Source organism: Apiospora aurea, assembly GCF_038362705.1.
Source record: "Apiospora aurea strain CBS 24483 chromosome Unknown utg000005l_segment0_segment0, whole genome shotgun sequence".
NCBI classification, from domain to species: Eukaryota; Fungi; Ascomycota; class Sordariomycetes; order Amphisphaeriales; family Apiosporaceae; genus Apiospora; species Apiospora aurea.
Genome location: NW_027117392.1, coordinates 648,473 through 671,247, shown reverse-complemented (window position 1 = coordinate 671,247; position 22,775 = coordinate 648,473). Strand labels below are relative to the sequence as shown.

Below are 22,775 nucleotides of genomic sequence, written 5' to 3'. Positions count from 1 at the left end.
TTCTGCACGTGGCCATGTGTACGAAGCTGGAGTACCACTCGATGGAACACTGGGTATGCTTACATGGCTTTTCAAGTACGACGCTTCATGAGTATGAATACGCCCATATGAAGCTTCGAGCGTAGCTGTCATGCCGTGTGCACTAGCAAGTACAATGGGTTCTGGTCAATGTATGCGATATAACCCAGGGGTTGCATGAATGAAGTCGCTTCCTTACCCCTTATACAAGTTCGTCTCTAGCAGCAGAAGCCCGGCCCTGGTGTTATGCTCTCGTCCATGGTGACTGCCAGGCTCATGACTCTGTGGTATCTTGTCGCCGAGTGTGTGGCATATCCGTACCTTCGACCATGCTCATTCGAAACAACTCTTCACCCTTGTGCATAACTTGTCGTATTAACGAACAAAGCCGAAACTGATATTTTCTCTCTTGCCAGAGGAGATATCCATTTAAGTGGTGATCGGGTTCAAGCTGCCTCACGCATCGGAACGGAGGGGTTCCTGGTTGCGTTTGCTATCCCGAGTCGGAGCCTAGACCTTGTCGTCGGCCTCCGGTGGCAAGCCCCTCGATAAGTAGGCACCGCTCTTCCGCCCCCGGTCTTTCAGCAGCGCACAGCTAGCAATTGCCAAGCCCTTTTTTCACCATCGCAAGTGTTCAAGTAGAGATTCTCGGCCATTTCTTGCGTATTTCACTCAAGAAACCGTAATTCTTTACTCCAGGGCGCAGCCCTGAACAGGTACTTTCGGCCGTCCTCACTGTTATCCTGTACTGCGTTAGCATCGCCGCTGGCAACAAGGCTTGTTCGCACCCATCTGTTTGTGACTCCGGAGAAGGTCAGTACTTTCCTCATCTACACTCTCATCTGTTTCAGCAAGTACCTGGAACATGGAGCTTCTCATGTAGCTCCCACAAACCATACCCAGGCTGCATCGTATTTCCCGATAGTCGAATTTCATCGCACCTGCCTTCTGCCTCTACTTTTCGACAAGACCTGCAAGTCTGATTTCTCGTCGAGCTTTTCAAATTGCTTACCCTTTGCCTACTGAAGTACATGGCATTAGCTGAAGCTCAACCCCAGTTCGGACTGCTTCACGCAATACGCAGCGCAACTTGCTGATTCTCCCCTTCAAGGTCGTACTTGAGAACACGAGGACAGTGTAAAGCAGCCATGGCGAACCTTGCTGGCCCCCAAGGCAAGGAAACTGCAGCCATGGTCAAGGACAACGCCCTTGCGTTGCTGAACGAGAACCGCGAACCACATGTGCGAGGTGAGTTGGTAGGCAACGCCTCATCAGCTTGATGTAATACTGACAACTGCTGGCCAAAGTTTATACTTCGCCCCGCCTGCTGCGCGATCTTACAGCTGGGGAATTGCTGGTCGGCTGCAACGGCATTGGGGACAACGTACATGAGCTCTTTCTCGTTTCTCCGCAATGTGGGGATGTCGCCTCAGACGTGGATACGTCCATCATCTCTTGTGTCTGCGCCAACTGCCGGAAGCACTTTCATGTGACATACAGGAACGACCGGGCAAGCGAAGAGAACTTCGGTAAGATTCATCGCAATGGGATCCACATCTTCATTCTCTATCAGCGCAAAGACCGCAATGATTTCAGGCTGGAAAACCAGCACAGACACTCATTCCCAGTCGGAGAAACCAAATTTGTCTGCGCAGTTGATGGTTGCTACTGCAGCGTCGATGTTGTTGCCCTGAATCATGTGCTGTCCAATTCGGACCTTGACAATCTCCAGGACCTCAATCGAGGCAGACGGAATCTTGCAGCGGCACGTCGAGAAGATCCAGATCGGTTCCTGAACACCGCAAATTCGTTCGGCGACAACTCGTTGGAGGTCTTCCTCAAATATGTTCGGGATGGTCTGGAGTCGGAAGTCGGGCAGAGACGCATTCGAAAGCGCAACAAGAAGTTCATGGTTTGCTTTGGAAGCGACTTTGACCCGCTGTTCCGGAGTCTGCGGTTCCAGGAGACGAGCGACCTCAACCCCGAGACTGGCGAGTTGGAGGAGTCTTGGCTTTTTCCTGAGATGGATCAGGCGACACCCATTACACGCTCCGATACACTGCGTGCCAAGTGGGAGGACGCAGGTGCTGAACTGAGAGCCTCCCTCCAGCGTCGGAACCTAGCATTCGAGGGCCCGTTGTTGGAACAAGCTTGGCATCAGCTCGCGAAAAGAATTCGAGTTCAGTATCAGGCCGTCACCATACCAATGGGCCAGCCAAAGGACGATGAAAAACCCTATGACCTACTTGGCTGCTGGGCAGATTACACAGCCGAGTTATTTGCGGGAGTAGCCGTCCTCCTGGCTGAGAAGTGTCCGTCTCGCGCCACCGAATTTTACGAAGCAGCCAGAGGCATCATCAACAAACGGAGTTTTGATGGCACATGTCTGGAAGCTATGACGCAGCTAGCTGAACATGAATCCTTGCGTGAGGCATCCATGCAACCTGCACAGTCGCAGGGAATGGGGCCGAAAGACGCCGCTGAGCTGCTCAACGTCGAGTTGAACTACCCGGCCGACTTGATTCAAGACTTCGTGAACAACCTGGTAAGTCAGTTAGTCCGATTTATCCCATCATTCAACCCCACCCCCACCCTGGAGTAAACGGGACATGCAAACGATTATCCTTGAATTTCCAAACTTCCACCTCCTTCCTCAGTGATCATTGCATTTGTTACCTAAGGCATGCATTTATACACCCCACTGACTTTCCCAGGCCGCGGAGCTAGCAAAGGATCCCGCAAAGACCGAAAAGGCTGCGAAGGCTATCGAAGCTCTTCAGACCCTTGCCAACTACAAACGCACCAACGACGCTGCTGTCGGTGAGCAAGAAGCTCAGAAGCTAGAGTCGTTGGCCGGCGTTTTTCAAAGCTACGCAGGTGCCGACGCACAGCAGTGGTTCGGAATGCCCGGTCTAGAGACGACGCAGCCTGCCGAGCAGGATACCAGCTTCAAGAACACTCCTCCGGGTCTTCACAACATTGGCAATACGTGTTACTTGAACAGTCTGCTACAATACTTGTACAATGTGAAGCCTATCCGTGATGTGGTGCTCCGTCACGATCAGGATAGGCTTGAGCTCACTCCCAAAAGTGTTGCCGCACGTCGGATTGGAGGCACCGGGGAGTCATTCACTCTCGAGGAAGCTATTGTAGCTCGACAATGTAAGTTCTCGGTCAACCAACAGTAAGGGCCCATCACTAATGTATGCGGATAGTCATGGAAAGCCTTGCGCAGCTTTTTGATGATCTCCAGACGACGAAAGAAGCATCAGCTCAACCCTCACAGAAGCTGGCCAACACCGCACTAAAGTCGGCCAATGCGCTGCTCGTTCCGAAGCAACAGGCAGAGCCTCCTCCTCTGCCAGCTCGACCCTCGCCAGCAGCACCGACCGAGACCCAACAGGATGTTGATATGGTTAATGTCACGGTGGAGCCCTTGGTGGACGCCAATGATGTCCCCAGCTCGATGAGTTCCCAGACACTGGTTAATGACAGCGAGGCTACTTCCATGGGCTCCTACGTGGAGGTCAAGGCGCCTAGCGATGCGGATGGCAAGGCGAAAAACACTGCTTCCGGAGATGAGGAGTCTCCCAAAGTCTCGCATGTCGAGGAGATAAAGCCGGATGATTTGGCTTTGCATGAGACCACATTCGAGGAGAAATACCAGATCATATCCGAGCGCCTGGAGCAATCGGATAGAAAGGGCACAAACCAGAACGACGTCGGTGAGATCGTCGGGAATGTTCTTGAACACCTGATGCGGTCGATTCCGTCGGACGGCCCGGTACCTGGACGCCCTGATCTGCAGTCAGACAAGATCACCAGGACTTTCTTTCCCATGTTCGTCAACTATTCGCATCGAATGGACGGCAACAAAGACACGGTGAGTAAGGAAGTCATCCCAGATCGCTGGCTTAGTGCCTTTCCCCATGGCACTGAAGGCGTCAAGAGAACGATCTACGAGGCCTTGGATGAGGCCACGCAAATCAGCTTTGTCAACGACACTCTTGCACGCAGTACCGTGTACCAAAGTCTACCCCCGATTCTGCATATTTACATCCAGCGGACTGGCAGCACCAAGAACAGAAATCCCGTGCTGATCGAGGACGTCCTATACATGGACCGCTATATGGAGGCCGGTCCTGATTCGGAGCTGGAAAAGCGCCGCAGACAAGCGGCTGCCCTCAAAATGCGCTTGTCCCATATCGGAGGTCTCTCCAAAGATGAGACTTTTCCCAACAAGACGAATGCTTCTACTGATGTTCCGCTACCGCCAAATTCGGACGACGGGGTTAGATGTGTTGATCCGGAGACGCTCACGTGGGAGGAATTCATGACTTTTTCACCGTCCACTACAGAACCGGATATGGAGACTTTGAAGCGCAAGGCAGAGGTTTCTCCCGTCACCGTCCGCAAGAGATCCTCGAATGGACAGGCCTCTGGGATATGTTCCCAAGCCGCACTTGAGTTGACCAGCACGATTGAAGAGCAAGACAAACGCGATGAGGAGGAGCGTAAGAGCCTTGAGGCAGAACTAGCCCAACTATTCAACGGCTTCGAGAACGAGAAGTATCTCTTGCACGCCGTCATCTGCCACGGCGGCGGCGTCACGGCCGGGCACTACTGGGTCTGGATCCGCGACTTCAAGAAGAAGGTGTGGCTCAAGTACAACGACAGCACCGTCACCGAAGACCCTCGCGACTCCCAAGCCGTGCTCGACGAACTCAACTCGGGCGGCGACCCGTACTACCTGGCCTATGTCCGCGACGACATGCGGGACGAAATGGTGGACGTGCCCCAGCGCGCCCCCCACCCCCGACGAGCAGGTCGATGCGCAGGCTGCTGCGCCCGGCCACGTCATTGAGATGGAAACCATTGAGGGCGTCGAGCCTGCCTCGCTCGTGACTATTAAGGAACAGCCTGAGCTGCAGAAGGCCGAGGCAATGGACATGGACGAGCCGCCGCCTTACCAGGTTCTTTGAGAATGAGTTGCTTTGCAGGAGCGAGATTTCTGTTAAGCTGCTGGAATGAGATCGGTGGAGAGAAGGACCTCGTCCGTCTTGTAGTGTATATGTGCGTGTGCCTTCCTGGGAGAGAGATTTCCGAGCTTTGTTGCATGAGTTACTGCATGTCTATGAGTTGCAGCAGCGGAGTTGGTCAGAAGCATATTCGTAGTAGTTTTTCATGCTTGCTGAGGGAGGACGCCGGGCCAATTCGCTAGATAGGTAGTCGAGTCAATGAGGGATCATTTTGCAGACACTTGAGTTTGGCGTGCATACCTGGTCGTGCCAGGGGGTATGAAGCAATAGGAGTAATCTACCGCCGTGTAACACAGTAAATGGCCGGCGTGAGAATCAGGAAATGGTGTTCAATATCATCAATTAGAAAAAGCCTATCAAGCCCAGTATATACCATAGCTGGCCACATGGCGCACAAGCTATTGCCATAACACCCCTAACTCCGGTCATTTGAACCCGCTACCAAAACCCCAAATAAAACAAAAGTCGATTATCGTAAAGGGCACAATATCCGCGTGTCTTAATCGCTCGGGGCCTATCAGTCCGAGGTTACCAGGAACATGCCACCGAGCAGACCCGCCAACACGAGCGTCGTCAGGATGCCCGCACCGGCGCGGTCGGCCGCCGTGATCTCACGGGGCTTCTCGATCTTCTTATCGTCCTTGGCGCCGGCGTCGGGATCGCCCTTGGAGGAGCCGCCGGTCTTGGAGGTAAACGGGGGCTTCGCCTTGTCGACGAGGGTCGAGTAGATGACGGACAGGGCGTTCATCTGCTCGCCGACGCCGGCGTTCTTGTCGTATTCGGATTCCTTGAGCCAGCTGAAGCCGCAGGCCTGGCCGGCGGGGCCCTTAAAGTCGCTGCTGGTGCCGGCGCACTGCTGCGCGGCGGCCTTGGCCGACGACTGCAGCAGCGGGGTCAAGCTCTCGTGGGTCTCGGGCAGGAGCTGGGCCGTCGTCGCCATCCAGCGCGACAGGTGGCCCTTGAAGGCCTGCTGATCCGTGTTGCAGCTGCCCTGGGGCTCGCAGGCGATCTCGTACATGATGCCCTTCTCGTTGAAAAAGGTCTTGGTCGTGAACTTAGCCAGACCCGTCGTCCGGTCCTTCCAAACGCCGTCCTCGGTGATGTTGTACATATGCGCCGCGCCGACCATGAAGATGCCGGCGTTGTACGTGAACAGGGCGCCGTTGACCTCGGAGCAGTTCTCTCCGTTGGCGTAGCCGGCGCCGTCGCGGACCGCGTAGTCGTCATCGATAAACTTCACATCTTGCTGCCACTTGAATATCTTCTCAGCCCAGTCGGCGTACTTTTGGTCGCCGGTGAAGCGGTAGAGGCGTGCGGCGATGTTGAAGAAGCAGCCGTTGGAGATGGAGTTCTTGTAGTTGTAGCCGTTGTTGAAGGTCCAGATCTGCCAGCGCAGGCCTCCCGCGCAGTCCTTGGAGTCCCAGCGCGACACATACTCATTGAAAACGGCCTGGGTCAGCGCGAGCCAGCCGGGCTTGCCGTCGGGCGGGTTCTCGAAGTTGGCCTCGGCGGCCGTCATAGCAGCCATGGCCCAGAACCCTTGGTCGTCGTTGCCCAGACTCCGCGTCTGGTTCTCGGGCATGTAGTCGTGGTCGTCACCAGCCTGGTGCAGCATGGCCTGGTAGGTGATCTTGTTGTACGTGTCGTCGCCGGTGTACACCCAGTAGTCGATCAAAGCCCCAAACATTGCTCCAGCCTCCCACCCTGTATTGCCGAGTCAGCTTGGTTGAGCAGCAGTCAGACAGGGAGCTTGACTTACAATAATATGGATCTGGCAAGTTTCCAGCCACATCGCCAGTGTTGTTACCCGTATAGTATTTCACCATGCCATATGCTACCTGGCTGGCGGCAGACTTGACGGAATCTGTTGGATATTCGGTCAGCTAATGATGTGAGAGGGGCACAAGTCCAGAAAGACTACATACCATCGCTGGACCAGTCAACATCGAGAGCAGAGGCCGCACTTCCAAGCAAGGCAGTAACGCTTGCCACTCCGGCTAAAAACCGCATATTATAGGTGTATACTGCTGTGTGTGGGGGGTATCGATTTAGTTTTGGTAGAATATGTACAGACTTAGAAGAATAGAATATACACAGCAGAAGGAGGAATCGAGGCAGGTGTAGGTGTGGGAGAGTCGAGAAGGAGTGAATATGATGTTGAAGGAGTGAAAACGAGCGACGAGGTATGCGACCAGTCGACCAAAGGTGTGACTGAGAAGGAGTGTTTCGTGGTGTTTCCTTCTATTCAAGTCCGAAAAGCGACTGCATGACCAAGTTCGCGAGACGGTGGAGTTGGCGGCCCCCCCCGACTCGTAATGGATGGCTGTCCATCACCTGCATCAAATCAATAGGCGTGCGGTCGATATTACCATCTACACACACGCTGCCAGTGACTGGCATAGTCCCGGTCTGACCCCCACAGTTGTCCCCGCCGTGTATCGGCTCCCATCCCGGCAAGGTGTGTTGACAGTCCCGCAAAACAGAAACTACACTGCGGTACATAGAACAGGAAGGGGAAGACCACAGGAAGATCACAAGTCGGGCTTGGCATTGCGACGTCTGGGTCGGAAATTTGAACGCAAGGCCCTTCGGCTCTATATTTGGTACCTCCCACCGATAAAGTTGCAAGCTTGGAGGCCAAACGCTCCATTGGCGAGAGCCTCGAGATGTTTGACAGGTACCGTGACTGCTTTATAAGCCAGGTAGTGGGAGTAACCGCTGGCGTAGTATTGCTCATTCTAACAATACCAGCGGTTCCGAGGCAGCGAAATCCCAGACGAAGCGCAGGGTTACGCAAGCGCCGGGCTCTTACCAGACCTCTTCGGCCGCTGCGCACACGAATTGTGTCCAGCACAAAGGGCCTTTTGGCCTTGGGCACATCTTCATTAAACCGTCACAACTAACAAGTGGGCTGATATCCGAAGTAATGCCCCGAGCTATAACGGTCATGGTTGGAGCTTTTCGCAGGTCGTACGGGCGTACTGGCCTGCTGCGGATATTCCGGGGATAAAGGAACAAGCTTTTGGGGCAGTGCTTGGCGACGACGACTAACCAGCACCAGCAAGCGCCAGGCTGCAGGCCAGAACCCGCGTCGACCCGTCGAGCAGCAAAGCAAATTGGATGTGCGTACGTGGACTGCCGGAGTGGGAACGTGTGTTCGGACCGATGGTCATGTTGGTAGTTTTTGTTGGACCTTGGTCCTGAAGATTCGTAACGTGATTAAAATCTCTTGTGGGCTGGCTACGTCACATCTGAGAAGACTTTTGGGGCTCCCACCACTCCAATGCGAGGGAAAAGGGGTTCGAAATCCCCGAGAGACTCGGATTTGAAACACCCAATCACACGTTCTATAATCAAACATCTTCAATTGGTTTTCTTCCCCAGCCCGACCGGTCAACTTGAAGATGGACAAGGAGGAAAGTCCAATCGGTTTATTTACAGCCCGCATCAATGTCGTTATGACGGAACCCTTTGGATCCATGCCTCGTGCCTGCCAAGAACTGGGCTAACGGGTAAGATCTACGTGTGGAGCCTGAGCCTTGCAGCTTTAGTGGGGGAAGGGGCGTCCCTTGTACGCGATGGTTTGGTTCTCTGCCCTACGGACGGCCATGACGACCTTGGGACGCCTTCGCATTTGAAGGGTGCATGGTGTCAGATTGGTATCAGATATCAAATGTCAGGTCCGAATGAACCGGCATGGCGGAAATCGAGATCATAAGGAGGAGGCGTTTTGTTCATTCGTTGGCCAACGTCGAAACATCACCTTAGCTTGAGTAGCCTCTTTTCTTTGCATTTTCCCGAGGTGTTTCCACAGCGGTCGCACCACCAAGGGCATGGTTTGGCGGCGGCGCATCACGCAATGTGACCACAATCAAAGTGTAAGTACTAATACGTTGGCCAAAGGTCAAATGGAATAGATCGCATTGGAGACGATTTGGCGATCGATGCTACTTAGTCATAGCAGCGAGTGTCGCTGATTCTATTCAGCCCGATGGTCGGCAGTGAAGAAGAACGGTTGTGCAGCATCTTCGAATCTGGAGGGCCGCCACTTTTTCTTGGGGCAAAATGTACTTGCTACCCCTTTTCGATGACTGCGAGGTCAAAATAGGGGTAGCTCTTACATTTTTGAGTTGAGGCATCATCCGTCGACTTATGTCAAAGTGCGCGTCTAACAGCCCAGGCGCATTGGTTTTACAACGAGGACGATTTCGCATGCCCCGAAGTTAGTTAGACAGCGGTGATCACCAATCATTGCAGAAACTGCTATGTGTTTTGCTTTTCTTCCTGTATTGCACCTAAGCCTCACGGGTAGCGAAGCACTAGAGTCGGTTAACCTGAGGCTTGAGACTACGCCATTGATGACATCATCGAAGTCTTTCAACATGATTCCATCATGGCAACCAGGGCTTTGAGACCATACTAACATCGCAACCGACCACATCACAACCAAAGATGCCCCAAGACGAACTGACCTCTTGACCAAAGTAAAGCCATGCCTTCCCCGAAAGCGACACCGCCGTCCTCACCTTCGCCACCCCCCTCATCAAAACCACCCCCCATGCGCACCGCATGACCTACCGCATCGGCCGCGGCGAACAAGGCGTCCTAACCTTCGAGCCCTATAAATCGTCCCTGCTACCGCTATGGCGGTTCCGGACCGTCGCGGTGGCGCGCCAGAGCGCCGCGGACCTGTGGGCGCGGTTCGAGCGGTTCGACGCGGACGACGAGGCCGACTTCGTGGGCATGGACATGACGCGCAAGTTCATCCAGATGGGCATGACGCGCGCCAAGCGCTACGCCAACCACGCCGGCGGGCGCAAGTACCGCAAGGACGGGGGCGCCCGCCGCGAGGAGCTGCCCCGGTGCACCGACGAGGCCCGGATGAGCCCCGACCAGCGCGAGAAGGCGGCTGCTAGCCTGGTCTTCCGCGAGGTCTGGGAGCGGTGCCGGGCCCATGAGGGATACCAGCGGCGCAAGGCCGAGTTCCTGGCCGAGCAGAAGGAGTGGGAGAAACAGCAAGCGAAGTCATGATGATGACTGCAATCATTGATGTGGGCAGCACCCCACCAGCGACCTAGCAAGGAGGCGTTTGGCCATTTTGAACGGTAATTAGGACGCGCAGCACGTAGAGTCTGCGTAGTAATGCATGGCAAGGCCACAAATAGTAGCATATTAATGAGCCACGCGATGATGGCTTTGAATTTATTGATGTTGTCTTTTCTTTTTCAAGCAACGACGCCATCGTCCGCTTTGCCACCTTCCAGATTTTCCTGCTCGTCATCCTTGCTTCCATCCTCTGAAGGAGTTGCCCCGTCCTCTGCATTCTTCAAATGGCCACCTTTGCGAGGAGGTATGACTTTCATGAAGGCCTCTCCCCAGTCACCCGTCTCCAGCCAGCGCAGCATGATCTCGACTACGTGGTTCGTGGCCAGGACGTGCCTATCTAGCAGCACCATGAACTCACCAATGGGCAGTTTCGCGGTCCTTACTTTGCGGTCACGGGCAACCTTGTAGCACAGTCCCTTGTGCCTGTTCCTATCGATGATGCCACCTACCACATAAGAGGTGTTGGGCTCGATACGATCCAAAGTATAGGGGGAGTCGGCCGTCAGATAGACAATGGACTTGTCGACATCTTCCGGTTCTGGCTCAGGCTCGGGTTCAACGCCGCTCTTCCTCCTAGCTTGGGAGGCGGTAGTGTGTGGCTCTTCCCAGGAAAGAAAGTCCTTGCCTTCATCCGCTTTGAGGAGGTCCACTAGTTTCCCGCCTTCTGGGCCGGCCATAATCTCCTTCGCTTGTTGAGCAGCTCCAACGAAATCTTCCTCGACAAACCGTATGTTCCTCCACTTCAAGTGGTGATTGTGCAGGACGGTCTCGTGTCGTTGCTTCAGAGCACCGCCATAGGAGCTAACAGCCAGATGGACCGGATATTCAGCTGTTCTGTTGTCTGAGTAGCACCTAGTGACTTGATTGGCCAAAGATACCATCTCATTGTCCATCATGTATTTCTCGTAGTTGCAGTCGAGGATGATGGAGACGGGTACTTTCGTCTGCTTTTGCGGGTTCCGCTCGCGCTCTCTTTTCCTGAGTACGGGATTCCTGCCTTCCTTCTTGGCCTGCTCGACCTCGGCATCGTTCTCCAACCTCTTGCGCTCTTGTCTCGTTCTTCGCTTCTCTCTGCGCTTTTCTGCACGCTCAGCCTTGCCCTCCTCCCATTTCTGCCGGCGCCTCATTTTCTTCAGCTGGTTCTTGGTTTGGGGCTGTGTTGAGTCGGTGGTGATTTGGACCCCATCCTCCTGGTCCGCGGCGTCTGAGTCGTCGCCGCCACCGGATTCATCAGGTTCGCCCTCAGCTGGTCGCTTCACCCCGCGTGGACCTTCGGACGGTGCGGCGGTCGTTGCGCTATTGGCGGCCATTGTCTGAATTTCGGGGTTCTTGTCGTTCTCTTCCCGTGAGAGAATCTCCGATTTCTCTGCGGTGACTGTTTCGAGGCCACCGTCTGTCATGGAGGCGTCCATCTTTGCGACGGTAATTGGGGGTTGGCTCTTGTGTGAGAAGCTGCACAAGCTGGACAAGAAGTTTTGGTGGGGTTGATCAGCATCAATTGAAGCTGGAGAGCTGTGGCAGAATTTCCGCCCACCAACTGGCCGTGCTGGAAAATTGAGCGGTCAGCACTGTGCACAGTACATGTGTAGCGGGAACACGCTTGCTAGTACCGAAAGCTAGCGCGTCGCGTCCCTGCCTAAGTTCCCGTTAATGGACCTGTGACGCGACTTCCACTTTACGCGCTCATCCTAAGCTGCCGCTTTCTTTAAGCGACAAGCTCCAGAAATAAAGGCCATTGATTCATCTTCACTAAAAAAGACCACTCGAAAGTGCATGAGCAACCGCCCATCATCCTGGATTCGTGGCCTTCATTGCAATTAACTAATGGTCTGACGAGAATCACCTAGCCGTATGGTAGTTGTTGATCTCGGTACACGTCAGTCAACATGTCCAGTCGCCCCGAGCTAAAACTCGACGACGAGGTCGGTTTTATCCGATACTTCAAGTCTTTGCCTGCCGTGGGCAATGAGACAGTCCGAATCTTCGATCGAGGAGACTGGTACACTGCCCATGGCGACGATGCCAACTTCCTGGCCCGAACCGTCTACAAGACCACCTCGGTCGTCCGCCAGCTGGGCCGAAACGATGCCAGCGGTCTTCCCTCGGTTACCATGACCATTACGGTCTTCCGACAATTCCTACGAGAAGCCCTCTTCAAGTTGGGCAAACGCATCGAGATATATGCGAGCCCCAACGGTCGGATGAACTGGAAGGTCGTAAAGCAAGCCTCTCCAGGTAACCTCCAAGCTGTCGAGGACGAACTCGGTGGCTTCGAATCAGCACCCATGATAATGGCCGTCAAGATCACAGCCAAGGCCTCAGAAGCACGGAATGTAGGAGTCTGCTTCGCTGATGCCAGTGTACGCGAACTCGGCGTGAGCGAGTTCTTGGACAACGACTTGTACTCCAACTTCGAAGCTCTTCTTATCCAGCTCGGCGTCAAGGAGTGCCTGATCCAGATCGACAAGGCCGTGAAGGATAAAGATCCGGAACTGGCCAAGCTACGTCAAATCATCGATAGCTGTGGCGTTGCCATCGCCGAGCGGCCAGCTGGCGAATTCGGAACTAAGGATATCGAGCAAGATCTCTCAAGACTGCTGAAGGATGAGCGTTCTACGACGCTGCTTCCGCAGACAGAGTTGAAGCTCGCCATGGGATCTGCTGCAGCGCTGATCAAGTACCTCAGCGTATTGCAAGACCCCTCCAACTTCGGCCAATATCAGCTGTACCAGCACGACCTTTCACATTTCATGAAGCTTGATGCTGCAGCGCTCAAAGCCCTCAACCTCATGCCCGGTGCCCGAGACGGCGCCAAGACCATGAGTGTTTATGGCTTACTGAACCATTGCCGGACACCAGTAGGCAGCCGATTATTAGCACAGTGGCTCAAGCAACCACTCATGAACAGAGACGAGATAGAGAAGCGCCTACAGCTCGTCGAGGCATTTGCGAATGATACAGAACTGCGCCAGACAATGCAGGAAGAGCACCTAAAGTCCATTCCCGACTTGTATCGTTTGGCAAAACGCTTCCAGCGCAACAAGGCGAACCTCGAAGATGTTGTCCGAGCCTACCAAGTGGTCATCCGTCTGCCTGGCTTCCTGGGAACTCTGGAGGCTGTGATGGACGAGCAGTACAAGGACCCTCTCGACGAAGCTTACACCAACAAACTCCGCCAGGCTTCCGATAGTCTCGGAAAACTTGCCGAGATGGTTGAAACGACCGTCGATCTCGATGCACTCGACAATCACGAATTCATAATCAAGTCCGAGTTCGATGACAGCTTGCGCATCATCCGGAAGCGGTTGGACAAGATCAGGTCTGATATGGACCGCGAGTTCCGTAATGCAGCCGATGATCTCAACCAAGAGCAGAACAAGAAGATCTTCCTCGATAACCACAAAGTGCATGGATGGTGCATGCGGCTTACCAGGACGGAGGCAGGATGCATCCGCAACAACTCGAAATACAAGGAATGCTCCACACAGAAGAACGGTGTCTACTTCACGACCAATAAACTTCTAGCCCTACGTCGAGACTTCGATCAGCTCTCCCAGAATTATAACAGAACTCAGAGCAGTCTGGTCAACGAAGTCATCACAGTCGCTGCGTCATACTGCCCTGTTCTCGAGCAGCTTGCCGGCGTCCTCGCGCATCTCGATGTTATCGTGTCCTTTGCGCACTGCTCAGTCCATGCCCCAACAGCTTACGTTCGCCCCAAGATCCATCCTCGGGGAAAGGGCCAAACCGTTCTGAAAGAGGCTCGCCATCCTTGTATGGAGATGCAAGATGATGTCCAGTTTATTACCAATGACGTCGAACTGACCCGCGATCAATCATCCTTCCTTGTCATCACAGGCCCCAACATGGGTGGTAAATCGACGTACATTCGCCAGATTGGCGTCGTTGCCCTCATGGCCCAGGTCGGCTGCTTCGTCCCCTGTTCTGAGGCGGAGCTTACCATCTTTGACTCGATCTTGGCCCGTGTGGGTGCCAGTGACTCGCAGCTCAAGGGTGTCTCGACCTTCATGGCGGAAATGCTCGAGACTGCCAACATCCTCAAGTCTGCGACCAAAGAGTCCTTGATCATCATCGACGAGCTCGGCCGTGGCACTTCTACATACGATGGTTTCGGTCTTGCTTGGGCCATATCGGAGCACATTGTCAAGGAGATCGGCTGTTTCGCCATGTTTGCGACCCACTTCCACGAACTGACTGCTCTGTCCGAGCAGTACCCTCAGGTTCGCAACCTCCACGTTACTGCACACATCTCAGGCACCAACTCGAGCACTGTTTCCGACAAGCGGGAAGTCACGCTTCTGTACAAGGTTGAGCCTGGCATCTGTGACCAATCTTTTGGTATCCATGTTGCCGAACTTGTCCGCTTCCCCGACAAGGTCATCCGCATGGCGAAGCGCAAGGCCGACGAGCTGGAGGACTTCACGGGCAAGCATGAACAGAATGGCATGGGACACACCAAGGAGGAAGTCCAGGAAGGCAGCGCCAGACTCAAGGAAGTCTTGGTGAAGTGGAAGAAGGATGTCGAAGGTGGGAACATGTCGCGTGAAGACATGGTGCAGAAGCTGAGAGACCTGGTCAAGGCGGACCAGGCATTGCTTGCCAACCCCTTCTTCCAATCTGTAAAGGCGCTGTGATACGAATCATGGACTTTACTTGTATTTTGCTGCCCCATGGTCTAGGGCGGCGGCCTAAACCTGGGGGATTATGTGGTATAAGGGGTTACGGCGTTGGGGAAAGGGCGGTATCTATGTATGGTATAGAAAGCCCTGTTCATGTATAGCGAGTTCATACTGTTAATTACTTGAGTTGACTGACCAAGAACGCTTCGTCACTTCAATTTTCATCTTTCCGAATTGTTGATGACACAATGGTAGACACAATTATGGCCACGAACAAGTCGTGGATACCGTTCACTCGTATTCAAGCTTATAAAAGGCATGTCCATGCTAGGTATGCACGTTGGCTCTTAAGTGAGTTTTCCTAGTCTGGCTAATATAACTAGATCCCAAATATATACATGTTGAAGAAGATGGGGGCATATGGGGGAAGCCAGATGAACGAAATGTCTCTAGACAACGGAGCGACTGTTACATCAAACACTTTCCACTATCGCGCTCAACGACGAGTCATCACGACGGTCGGCACCTGTTGTCCTGGCATACTTGCAGACAAGGACCGGGCACGTTGCCTAAACCAGCCAGAGCCTTACGCTGAACATTTGCCGTTCTTGCAGACCCAGTCCTGGTCGCAGTCGTTCTCGTTGCTGCATTTGTCTCCTATTTTCGGTTAGTTCGGGAAATCTCAAGCGGGTCAATTGCTCGCATAGGGCGAGGGTATGAGATCAGGGAGATAGTGCCACGAAACTCACCGAGACAATGTCCAGCCCACGAGCATGTCGGCTTAGGCTGGCCGGCCGTCGTGGTCGGGCTGCCGCTGCCGCCGAGGCGTTGAATGAGCTGGTCGCCCTTGGCCTGGATGCTCTTCTCGAACGCGTCGTAGTTGGATGCGCTCCAGGCTGCGCCGTTGGCGCCCGGGACCGCCTCGGACCCGGGGAAGGCGATGTAGAGCACGTCGGTCTGGTCGTGGCCGTTGTCGCCGTTGATGGACTTGCCGTAGCACGCCGTCGCGAGCGAGATGGAAGCCTCGCCGACCATGGACTTGGACCCGTCGACGCCGTTCTCGTCGCCCCAGACGCCGTAGATCTACGAAATCAGTAGTGGAATAGAGAAGGAGCAGGGGTCGTTCACACGTACCAGCTTGTCCCCGCACACGACCGCCATAATGCTCAGCGGCTTGACCCCGTGCGCCCGGGGGTCGAAGGTCTTGAAGCCGCTCTTTTCACCCGCGTTGCCGAAGACGACGTAGGGGTGGATCTTGGCGTCGAGGTCCTTGATGCCCTTGTTGTAGCCCTGGACGGTGTCGGCGAAGGACGTGATGGACTGCGTGTCGTCCGACTTGTCGCAGCGCCCGTCGTCGGCGGGACCGCCCTGGCGGCCGTCGCAGTCGATGTCCATGTCGGCGAGGGCGCCGCCGGTGCCCTGGAGGTAGAGGACGTTGGTCTTGGGGTCTTGGCAGTAGGCGAAGTCTGTTTTTCATGGAAGTCAGTCAAGCCTCTTCTCGAACAATTTGGGGATGCCGCTGCGCGCCCGTTCGTGACAGCGTGTAGGGAGTCACGTACTGCCCGGTCCGTTGTCTTTAGCATAGAAGCCTGAGGCCAGCTTGTTGGGGCATTGGCCTTGGCCCTTTACGGTGTTGTAGAAGTTCCGGACGATGGCTGGGACGTCCCGAGCCGCGGCAAGGGGGGTGAGGGCCAGGCTGGCCACCAGAAGCTGGAGAGTGGTCTGGGACAACATGATTACTGGAAGGATGCGGTGCTTGCGACTTGCTGTAAAGAATCTCTTGTAGCTTGGGCTATCAGGAATGTCATATCAATGGTCAGGAATCCGTCAGTCTATATATACCATCCATGTACGCTACACTAGAGGGCGGTGCTGTGCGGGAATCAGCGGAGCGATACGTAACATGCCCTCCTGTTAGACCTATCATTAGATAGATGTCGAAGTTCGTCATCCTTCTTCCTCCAAAATGCACTTTTGTCTCCTATCGAATCCTAGAAGAGCAAAATGCAGACCCCATGTTCCATCCAGCGTATTACAGGACATGGCCATAAGCAGGGGGGGATATGGGCCGAGCTAACCAAACGAGATACCCCTGGCCGCCGAATGAGGAAGGTCTGGCAGCGCTAAGCCTCCAAGAATAGAACCTGAAATAAAACGTCTTCCTCTTGGCCTTTAGTAACGGAGCAGGAAGATCGCGCGCGCGTCTCCATATCTCACTCCACTCCGCGCCCAGCTGAAGCGCGTCCTTCCAATCCGGTAGCTTGCTGCGAGCAAGGCTGTCCGCCCGGTGCCCGCGCCCCGTCCACCGTTCCACTCTCGTCAGCCAAATTCACATCAGCAACATGCAGGACAGGCGGAGTGGGCGTGACTAATCCGGCTGACACAAGAGTCGAATAAATGCCCAATGCAGAAAGAAGAGCCGAGGCCTGTCTTATATTGGTCGCGGCTGAGTTAGATCTTGCCCTTTGCTTATGCTGAGTAAAGTTGGTCATCACTCGTTGGTTATAGACTAGGCCTATATAATCATACGAGGCCATGGTGGGTAAGTACCTGACATATCAACGTGGGGTGGAATAGGACCTGAATGGACAAGGCCTGTGAGAGAGCCGAACCATCAAGGGCTTGTTTAACTTGTCCGGCCCCCCACTTTCCGCTGGTCGCCAGCGAGACTATCTCCTATTTGACGGCTCTGCCTTGTATATGTATTGACTGCAAAAGGGGCTACATGCATATGTATGGTGGTCCTATGGGTGAAAGGCTAAATGGGGATTCATCCACCTCAGCCCCGGGGGCTATTACTCACATAGGTGTTGGCGATGACCAGATCTTTACCTGACGAGGCAGCCGCACGCTCCTGATAGGATATCACAATGGAAATCAGCTATGCACCGAAACCAACGACCTGTCATCTTCGGCTCCGCCCCCATCTACCTCCTCGGGCATGGCGAGGCTTTCACGTCGGGGGTCAGAGTGGTGGATTCTTACCAGGTGTAATAATTGTATAGCATCTGAGAGCGGCATGGTCATATTCAATTCCAGGGTGTTCGTCATACCTTCTATGTGGGGGTAAACTGTTCGTTACGAGTCTCTTGTTTCTACTGAGTTGACTTCCTTGGGCCAATATCGAAGCAAAGCCAACATACCATCACATAGCCGGCACCCATGATATTGCTGAACTGTATGATCAGAAGTAGCGCATGCCGAACTCGATCGATATCTAGCCTGATGATACCCTCACTTTCAGTTCCGACCAGATAATCATCCAAGTCCAGTATCGATTCGAACTTCCACAAGGCAAACTCGCCACGGCTTCCAACATAGTACCCAGACGGCATAGCATGCCTTAATGAAGAGCATCGGCATCAAATCATCACTCGACGCAACCCGGATTTATCTGCCGATGATCCAACAGCAGCAGGTGACTTGAGAACGAGGGTCATGTAGCCGGAAGAGCATGCCAGGGGCGGCGGGGATGTGTTTCTCCTTCCCCAGAACCCTTCCCCCGCACGATCGAGTCCTCGTGGCCCGGCCGGCAACCTCCACCAGGGAAGACGATACTAGGCACATTCGGCTACCGTTCGGTAACAGGGGTCTGCTCCGATCTGAGATGGAGCCGATTTACGCGGAGAAAGATGGTAAATATTGAACCGAGAATGACGCCAGCGCACCCAGGTCAGAAGATGGCCGAACGCCTCCGCACTCCCCTACGCCAGTAGAAACTCTTGCTTCTGCTCCCATAGCAAGAAGTCTTTACTTAAAGGCATTGGAGGTGGCCGCCCACCAGGTTTCACCAGCGTTTACCACCCCCGCTTGTCCTCATCTCTACCGCTGTCAAGACGCTACGTTCCGTCGACAATGCGTATCACCCCATCCTTCATAGCCCTTGCCGCTCTTAGTGGTGCCCAGGGCCTCGTAGCCAAGGCGGCCGATGGCCTCACTGTGTCGACCACCAGCGGTTCGCTCCATGGCTTCATCAACGAGACGGCCTGCATGCAGCAAAAGAGCAACATCACGACCATATACACCAAGTACATCCCCGAGTTTCTCATCAACGGCGGCGAGTCTGAAGACTGCCTCTACCTCAACGTATACGCGCCCCGGAACCCCGCCTCGCCCAAGCTGCCGGTCTTCGTCTACATCACGACCCCTCGCGGGACCCGGCGGTTGATGGTGAGGGTGGCGGTGTGGTTTGGCCCAAGTATCGGCCGGGCACGGATACGACGGCGCTGTTCGCAGAGGAGGAAAAGGTGGTGCATTTTGTTAATGCGGATCGGGTTGATAGTCACTGCTCGTAAGGCTGGAGATGAAGCAGAGGGACAGTCTCATGGCTTGCTGTCACAATAAAACACAAGATTCGCCAGGGTCCGGGTTGGACACATTGTAAGGCTTGAAACGCCCGCAGCTTCGCAAGTTCTCTTAGATTCAGCTCTGCCAAATAGTCGATGGCTGTCTGGAGCTGGCATTTGGGTGGGTGTCCCATCCACATGACGGGCATGCGGGCGCTGAATAGCGGTGCGTTGTATCCAAAGGGAGACCAACACGTCGTATTCAGCTTAGACATCTAACGCACCCCCGCACCGGCCGCCGTGTGTTCACAGACGGACGAAATCCTCCGGCATATGCAAGAAGACACCGGCCAAGGACGTGAGGGAAACGGCAAAGTAGAACGGTCTGGACCACGGTAGGTTGTTGTGGCTGAAGTTTCAGCTCATGCAAACTGGAATGCTCAAACAAATTGTCAGTTGTGACAAAGGCTTCTGCTGAAGTCTGATGAATCATAGGAGGCGAGCCGGACGCCATTCACCTGAAGCGAGCCAATGAAGCTGAAAGATGCAGGCAATTGGCGTTTTGACATCTGTATGGCAACGAAGCTGAACAGAGACACAGACTGACTGATGTCTGCTTGGCCGAGGATGGTCACCCATCTCGTCGGGCCTATATAACGGCCAGAGGGTCTTCGCTGACTTCGCTCAGAGGGTGATGCATCCCTTCAACTTTGCACATCACCCAATTTTACCGCGTAGATTCATCCGTGATCATGGCCGACCAGTCCCAAGTCCCAGAACCAGCCCCTATCCAGGAGCTCTCGCACCGCTCGCAATGGGCATCCTTTGCGATGCGGAAAAGGGTATGGAACTTTCAGAGAGACGCCAGTGTCTTGTTGAGTCAAGATTTATCCCCCGCCCCTTGCGAGACCAAGCCACGACTGACTTGTTTCATTGTAGCCAGACCCGAAGAAAGAGGAAATCCTCCCAGCGGAGGAAACTCGCTATCCCAAGGACACCGACGGTACCCTGGAAAAGAAGCTCCGAGTGGGGATCATCGGCGCCGGCGTCTCGGGGCTCTTCACGGCCATGACGTTTGACTATCTGAAACAGAAGTATGGCCTCGATATCGAGTACGAGATCCTCGAGGCCAATGGCGAAGAGCGGCTCGGCGGCAGACTCTTCACCTATTACTTCAAGAACAAGATAGACAACGAAGGCGAAGTAGTGCCCCCCCCCAAGTAGGGCCTCACGACTACTACGATGTTGGGGCCATGCGATTCCCGGATATAGAGATCATGGAGAGGTCAGTACCGAGTCCAACGGTAGCATGAAGTGTGCTGACTCTGCCAAAGGACTTTCAAACTGTTCAAGGAGCTCGGGATGGAATTCAATGATCAGGACATCAAGAAGAACAGGGAGACGAACCCACCCAAGCCAGGCCAGCTGGTACCGTACCATCTCAATGGCAAGAATCAACCAATGCTATGCAACAGCGTCCAAGTCATCACCGATGGGGTGAAGGTACCAACAGCAAAAGCATTCAACATCACAGGTCTCCCCATCGAGTGAGTTCTATGAAGATTAAGGTGCCAACATACTAAGAGTGATGCTCATCTTCGTCTAGGATCATGAAGTCCAGCCCCACGAACTGTTCAGTAGCCAGATCAAATACTACACCTACCTGTACAAGACAGCTGGGCCGCAGATCTTCTGGAACTCTTTGATGCATACTGCCGACCACTACAGCGTGCGTCAGTATCTCACGCAAATGTCAGTTCCAACAATCATGCTAGATACCATGCACTGCTGATGACAAATAATAGCGCGAGCTACGACTATAACACGATTGAGTACTTGGAAACGATGAACTTGTAGGTAACAACAGCGAGGCACTGATTTTGCTTTCACCATCGCTTACCAGAGCTGCAGCGGGAATCGTTGGTATGACCAAGCCTTCAGCGAGGCAGTTCTCGAATCCCTTGATTTCGACGCCACGGCCCGATGGTGGTGCGTCGAGGGAGGCTCCAAGCAGATTGCGGATTGCATGAGGGACCGCCTGCGGCATAAGGAAGCCATCGAGTACAACAAAAGGGTGCTCGCCATGACCTACGTCGACAAGGACCACCAGCAGATCGACGTCACCGTCCAAGGCGAGGAGGACAAGCCGCGGCGGTTCGACGCCGTCTTCAACTCGGCACCTCTGGGCACCATGCAGCAGATGGGCCTCGAAGGCCTGAAACTGAACTGGGGTACCAAGCAGGCGATCCGCTCGCTGGGCTATGGCGCCTCCTGCAAGATCGGTGTCCGCTTTAGGAGCCTATGGTGGATCCACAAGCTTTGGCATCAGCGACGGGGGCCAGGCCAAGAAGGACCTGCCCATCCGCTGCTGCGTATACCCGTCCTACAATATGTACGACCCTCCCGAGCATCCCGGCGTGCTGCTCGTCTCCTACACGTGGTCGCAGGAGGCCGAACGAATTGGCGCCCTCATCAGCCGCGAGTCGCCCGACAAGGAGGAGGCACTGAAGCGTGTGGTTCTGCACGACCTGGCACGGCTGCACTCGTCGACCGACGCGGCGTACGAGGATCTGAAGCACACCATCGCGGCCGAGTACCTGGACCACTAGGCGTACAACTGGTACGCAGACCCGACGTCGGTTGGGGCCTTTGCCTTCTTCGGCCCGGGCCAGTTCCAGAAGATGTACCCGTCCATCGTGCAATCGCACGGCAAACATGTCATCATCGGCGAGGCGGCGTCGTCGCACCACGCGTGGGTCGTGGGCGCGCTCGAAAGCGCCGTGCGGGGCGTCTACCAGTTCCTCTGGCAGCACTCGCGCGTCAGCGAGGCCGCCCATCGCGCTGCCGAGGACTACGCCGCCGACCGGGTGTCCCAGCCCTTTGGCCCTGTGCCGGCCGAGTACGACCGCACTCAAGACATTCGGGTACCCGACGGCGTCGACGACGCGGCTTTGCCGTCGCCCAAGGGGGAGCTGGCTCGCCAGCAGGCCATGGTGGAGGAGATCCGGCTGAAGCAGGGAGGGGACTTCTTGGATCCGAGTATTGTCAGTGAAAGGGATGTAGCCCCAATCCTGGCGGTTGTTAGCGCTTAGATTGTGGGATTGGGGCGCGGGCAAAAGTGAGGATAAATCAATATAAGGGGTGAATTAGCCTAGAGTGATGTGGAGAGTCCGTCGTGATCCTTGAGGCTTGGTGAGGGTCCAATCCAGGAGGAAGGTTTGCAACGTCCTTCAACGTATGGACTGGGTAACCTCACGATTGCTCAAAAGTGTGTAACACCTTGTTTTCTGCATGTGACATGTCGTCCTTGAATGATGTGCCCTTGTTTGACTACCTGCTGACACGTTGCTTTGGCTCACACTAAAGAGAGACTTTGGCAGAGAGGCGTCGCTGAAGGCGTCGCTGACAGCCTTACCAGCAAGTGCGAAAACGGCCACTGAGCAGGGTGACGACCCAGTAGTTCCGTTTGTCAAAGTGCGCCAGTGGTCGCAGGGCACAAAAACGCGGCGATGCCGTCATTGTGATATACTGGGAGACTAATCTCCCCAGTCAACGAGCGGCATCTGTCGGTTCGCGCGTGGCCAGCCGCCGGGAAATCTTTTTGTGACGGTTCAACAGCCCGGCGTAGTCTAACAAGTGTAGTGCCTGTCTCACCGGACGCAAACGAATCAGGCTCCATCTGACAG

General features: G+C 54.6%; 8 protein-coding genes across 8 annotated transcripts; 5 read left to right on the top strand and 3 right to left on the bottom strand.

Annotated features, from left to right (window-relative positions):
* Positions 1 to 1,166: 1,166 nt before the first annotated feature.
* On the top strand, positions 1,167 to 5,000 carry PG986_006784 (uncharacterized protein; the record flags this gene model as incomplete). The annotated part of the gene is made up of 5 exons (XM_066843006.1): positions 1,167 to 1,266; positions 1,326 to 2,563; positions 2,733 to 3,180; positions 3,234 to 4,810; positions 4,842 to 5,000. The coding sequence occupies 5 exons, from the start codon at positions 1,167 to 1,169 to the stop codon at positions 4,998 to 5,000; spliced, it is 3,522 nt and encodes a 1,173-aa protein (XP_066699118.1).
* A 574-nt stretch (positions 5,001 to 5,574) lies between these two features.
* PG986_006783 (cell wall glycosyl hydrolase) lies at positions 5,575 to 7,067 on the bottom strand (the record flags this gene model as incomplete). Its single annotated transcript, XM_066843005.1, has 3 exons — positions 5,575 to 6,761; positions 6,817 to 6,921; positions 6,983 to 7,067. 3 exons carry the CDS (start codon positions 7,065 to 7,067, stop codon positions 5,575 to 5,577), a joined length of 1,377 nt encoding a protein of 458 aa, XP_066699117.1.
* Positions 7,068 to 9,626: 2,559 nt separating this feature from the next.
* Positions 9,627 to 10,088, top strand: PG986_006782 (uncharacterized protein; the record flags this gene model as incomplete). The annotated part of the gene is made up of 1 exon (XM_066843004.1): positions 9,627 to 10,088. The coding sequence occupies one exon, from the start codon at positions 9,627 to 9,629 to the stop codon at positions 10,086 to 10,088; it is 462 nt and encodes a 153-aa protein (XP_066699116.1).
* Positions 10,089 to 10,282: 194 nt separating this feature from the next.
* On the bottom strand, positions 10,283 to 11,575 carry PG986_006781 (tRNA (guanine(9)-N1)-methyltransferase; the record flags this gene model as incomplete). The annotated part of the gene is made up of 1 exon (XM_066843003.1): positions 10,283 to 11,575. One exon carries the CDS (start codon positions 11,573 to 11,575, stop codon positions 10,283 to 10,285), a length of 1,293 nt encoding a protein of 430 aa, XP_066699115.1.
* A 474-nt stretch (positions 11,576 to 12,049) lies between these two features.
* On the top strand, positions 12,050 to 14,818 carry PG986_006780 (DNA mismatch repair protein msh-2; the record flags this gene model as incomplete). The annotated part of the gene is made up of 1 exon (XM_066843002.1): positions 12,050 to 14,818. The coding sequence occupies one exon, from the start codon at positions 12,050 to 12,052 to the stop codon at positions 14,816 to 14,818; it is 2,769 nt and encodes a 922-aa protein (XP_066699114.1).
* A 571-nt stretch (positions 14,819 to 15,389) lies between these two features.
* PG986_006779 (Endo-chitosanase) lies at positions 15,390 to 16,537 on the bottom strand (the record flags this gene model as incomplete). Its single annotated transcript, XM_066843001.1, has 4 exons — positions 15,390 to 15,457; positions 15,553 to 15,886; positions 15,938 to 16,269; positions 16,363 to 16,537. 4 exons carry the CDS (start codon positions 16,535 to 16,537, stop codon positions 15,390 to 15,392), a joined length of 909 nt encoding a protein of 302 aa, XP_066699113.1.
* Positions 16,538 to 18,658: 2,121 nt separating this feature from the next.
* On the top strand, positions 18,659 to 19,223 carry PG986_006778 (uncharacterized protein; the record flags this gene model as incomplete). Its single annotated transcript, XM_066843000.1, has 2 exons — positions 18,659 to 18,973; positions 19,206 to 19,223. 2 exons carry the CDS (start codon positions 18,659 to 18,661, stop codon positions 19,221 to 19,223), a joined length of 333 nt encoding a protein of 110 aa, XP_066699112.1.
* A 618-nt stretch (positions 19,224 to 19,841) lies between these two features.
* PG986_006777 (uncharacterized protein) lies at positions 19,842 to 22,181 on the top strand (the record flags this gene model as incomplete). Its single annotated transcript, XM_066842999.1, has 7 exons — positions 19,842 to 19,931; positions 20,029 to 20,309; positions 20,424 to 20,636; positions 20,818 to 20,841; positions 20,895 to 20,942; positions 21,001 to 21,649; positions 21,699 to 22,181. The coding sequence occupies 7 exons, from the start codon at positions 19,842 to 19,844 to the stop codon at positions 22,179 to 22,181; spliced, it is 1,788 nt and encodes a 595-aa protein (XP_066699111.1).
* Positions 22,182 to 22,775: the final 594 nt, after the last annotated feature.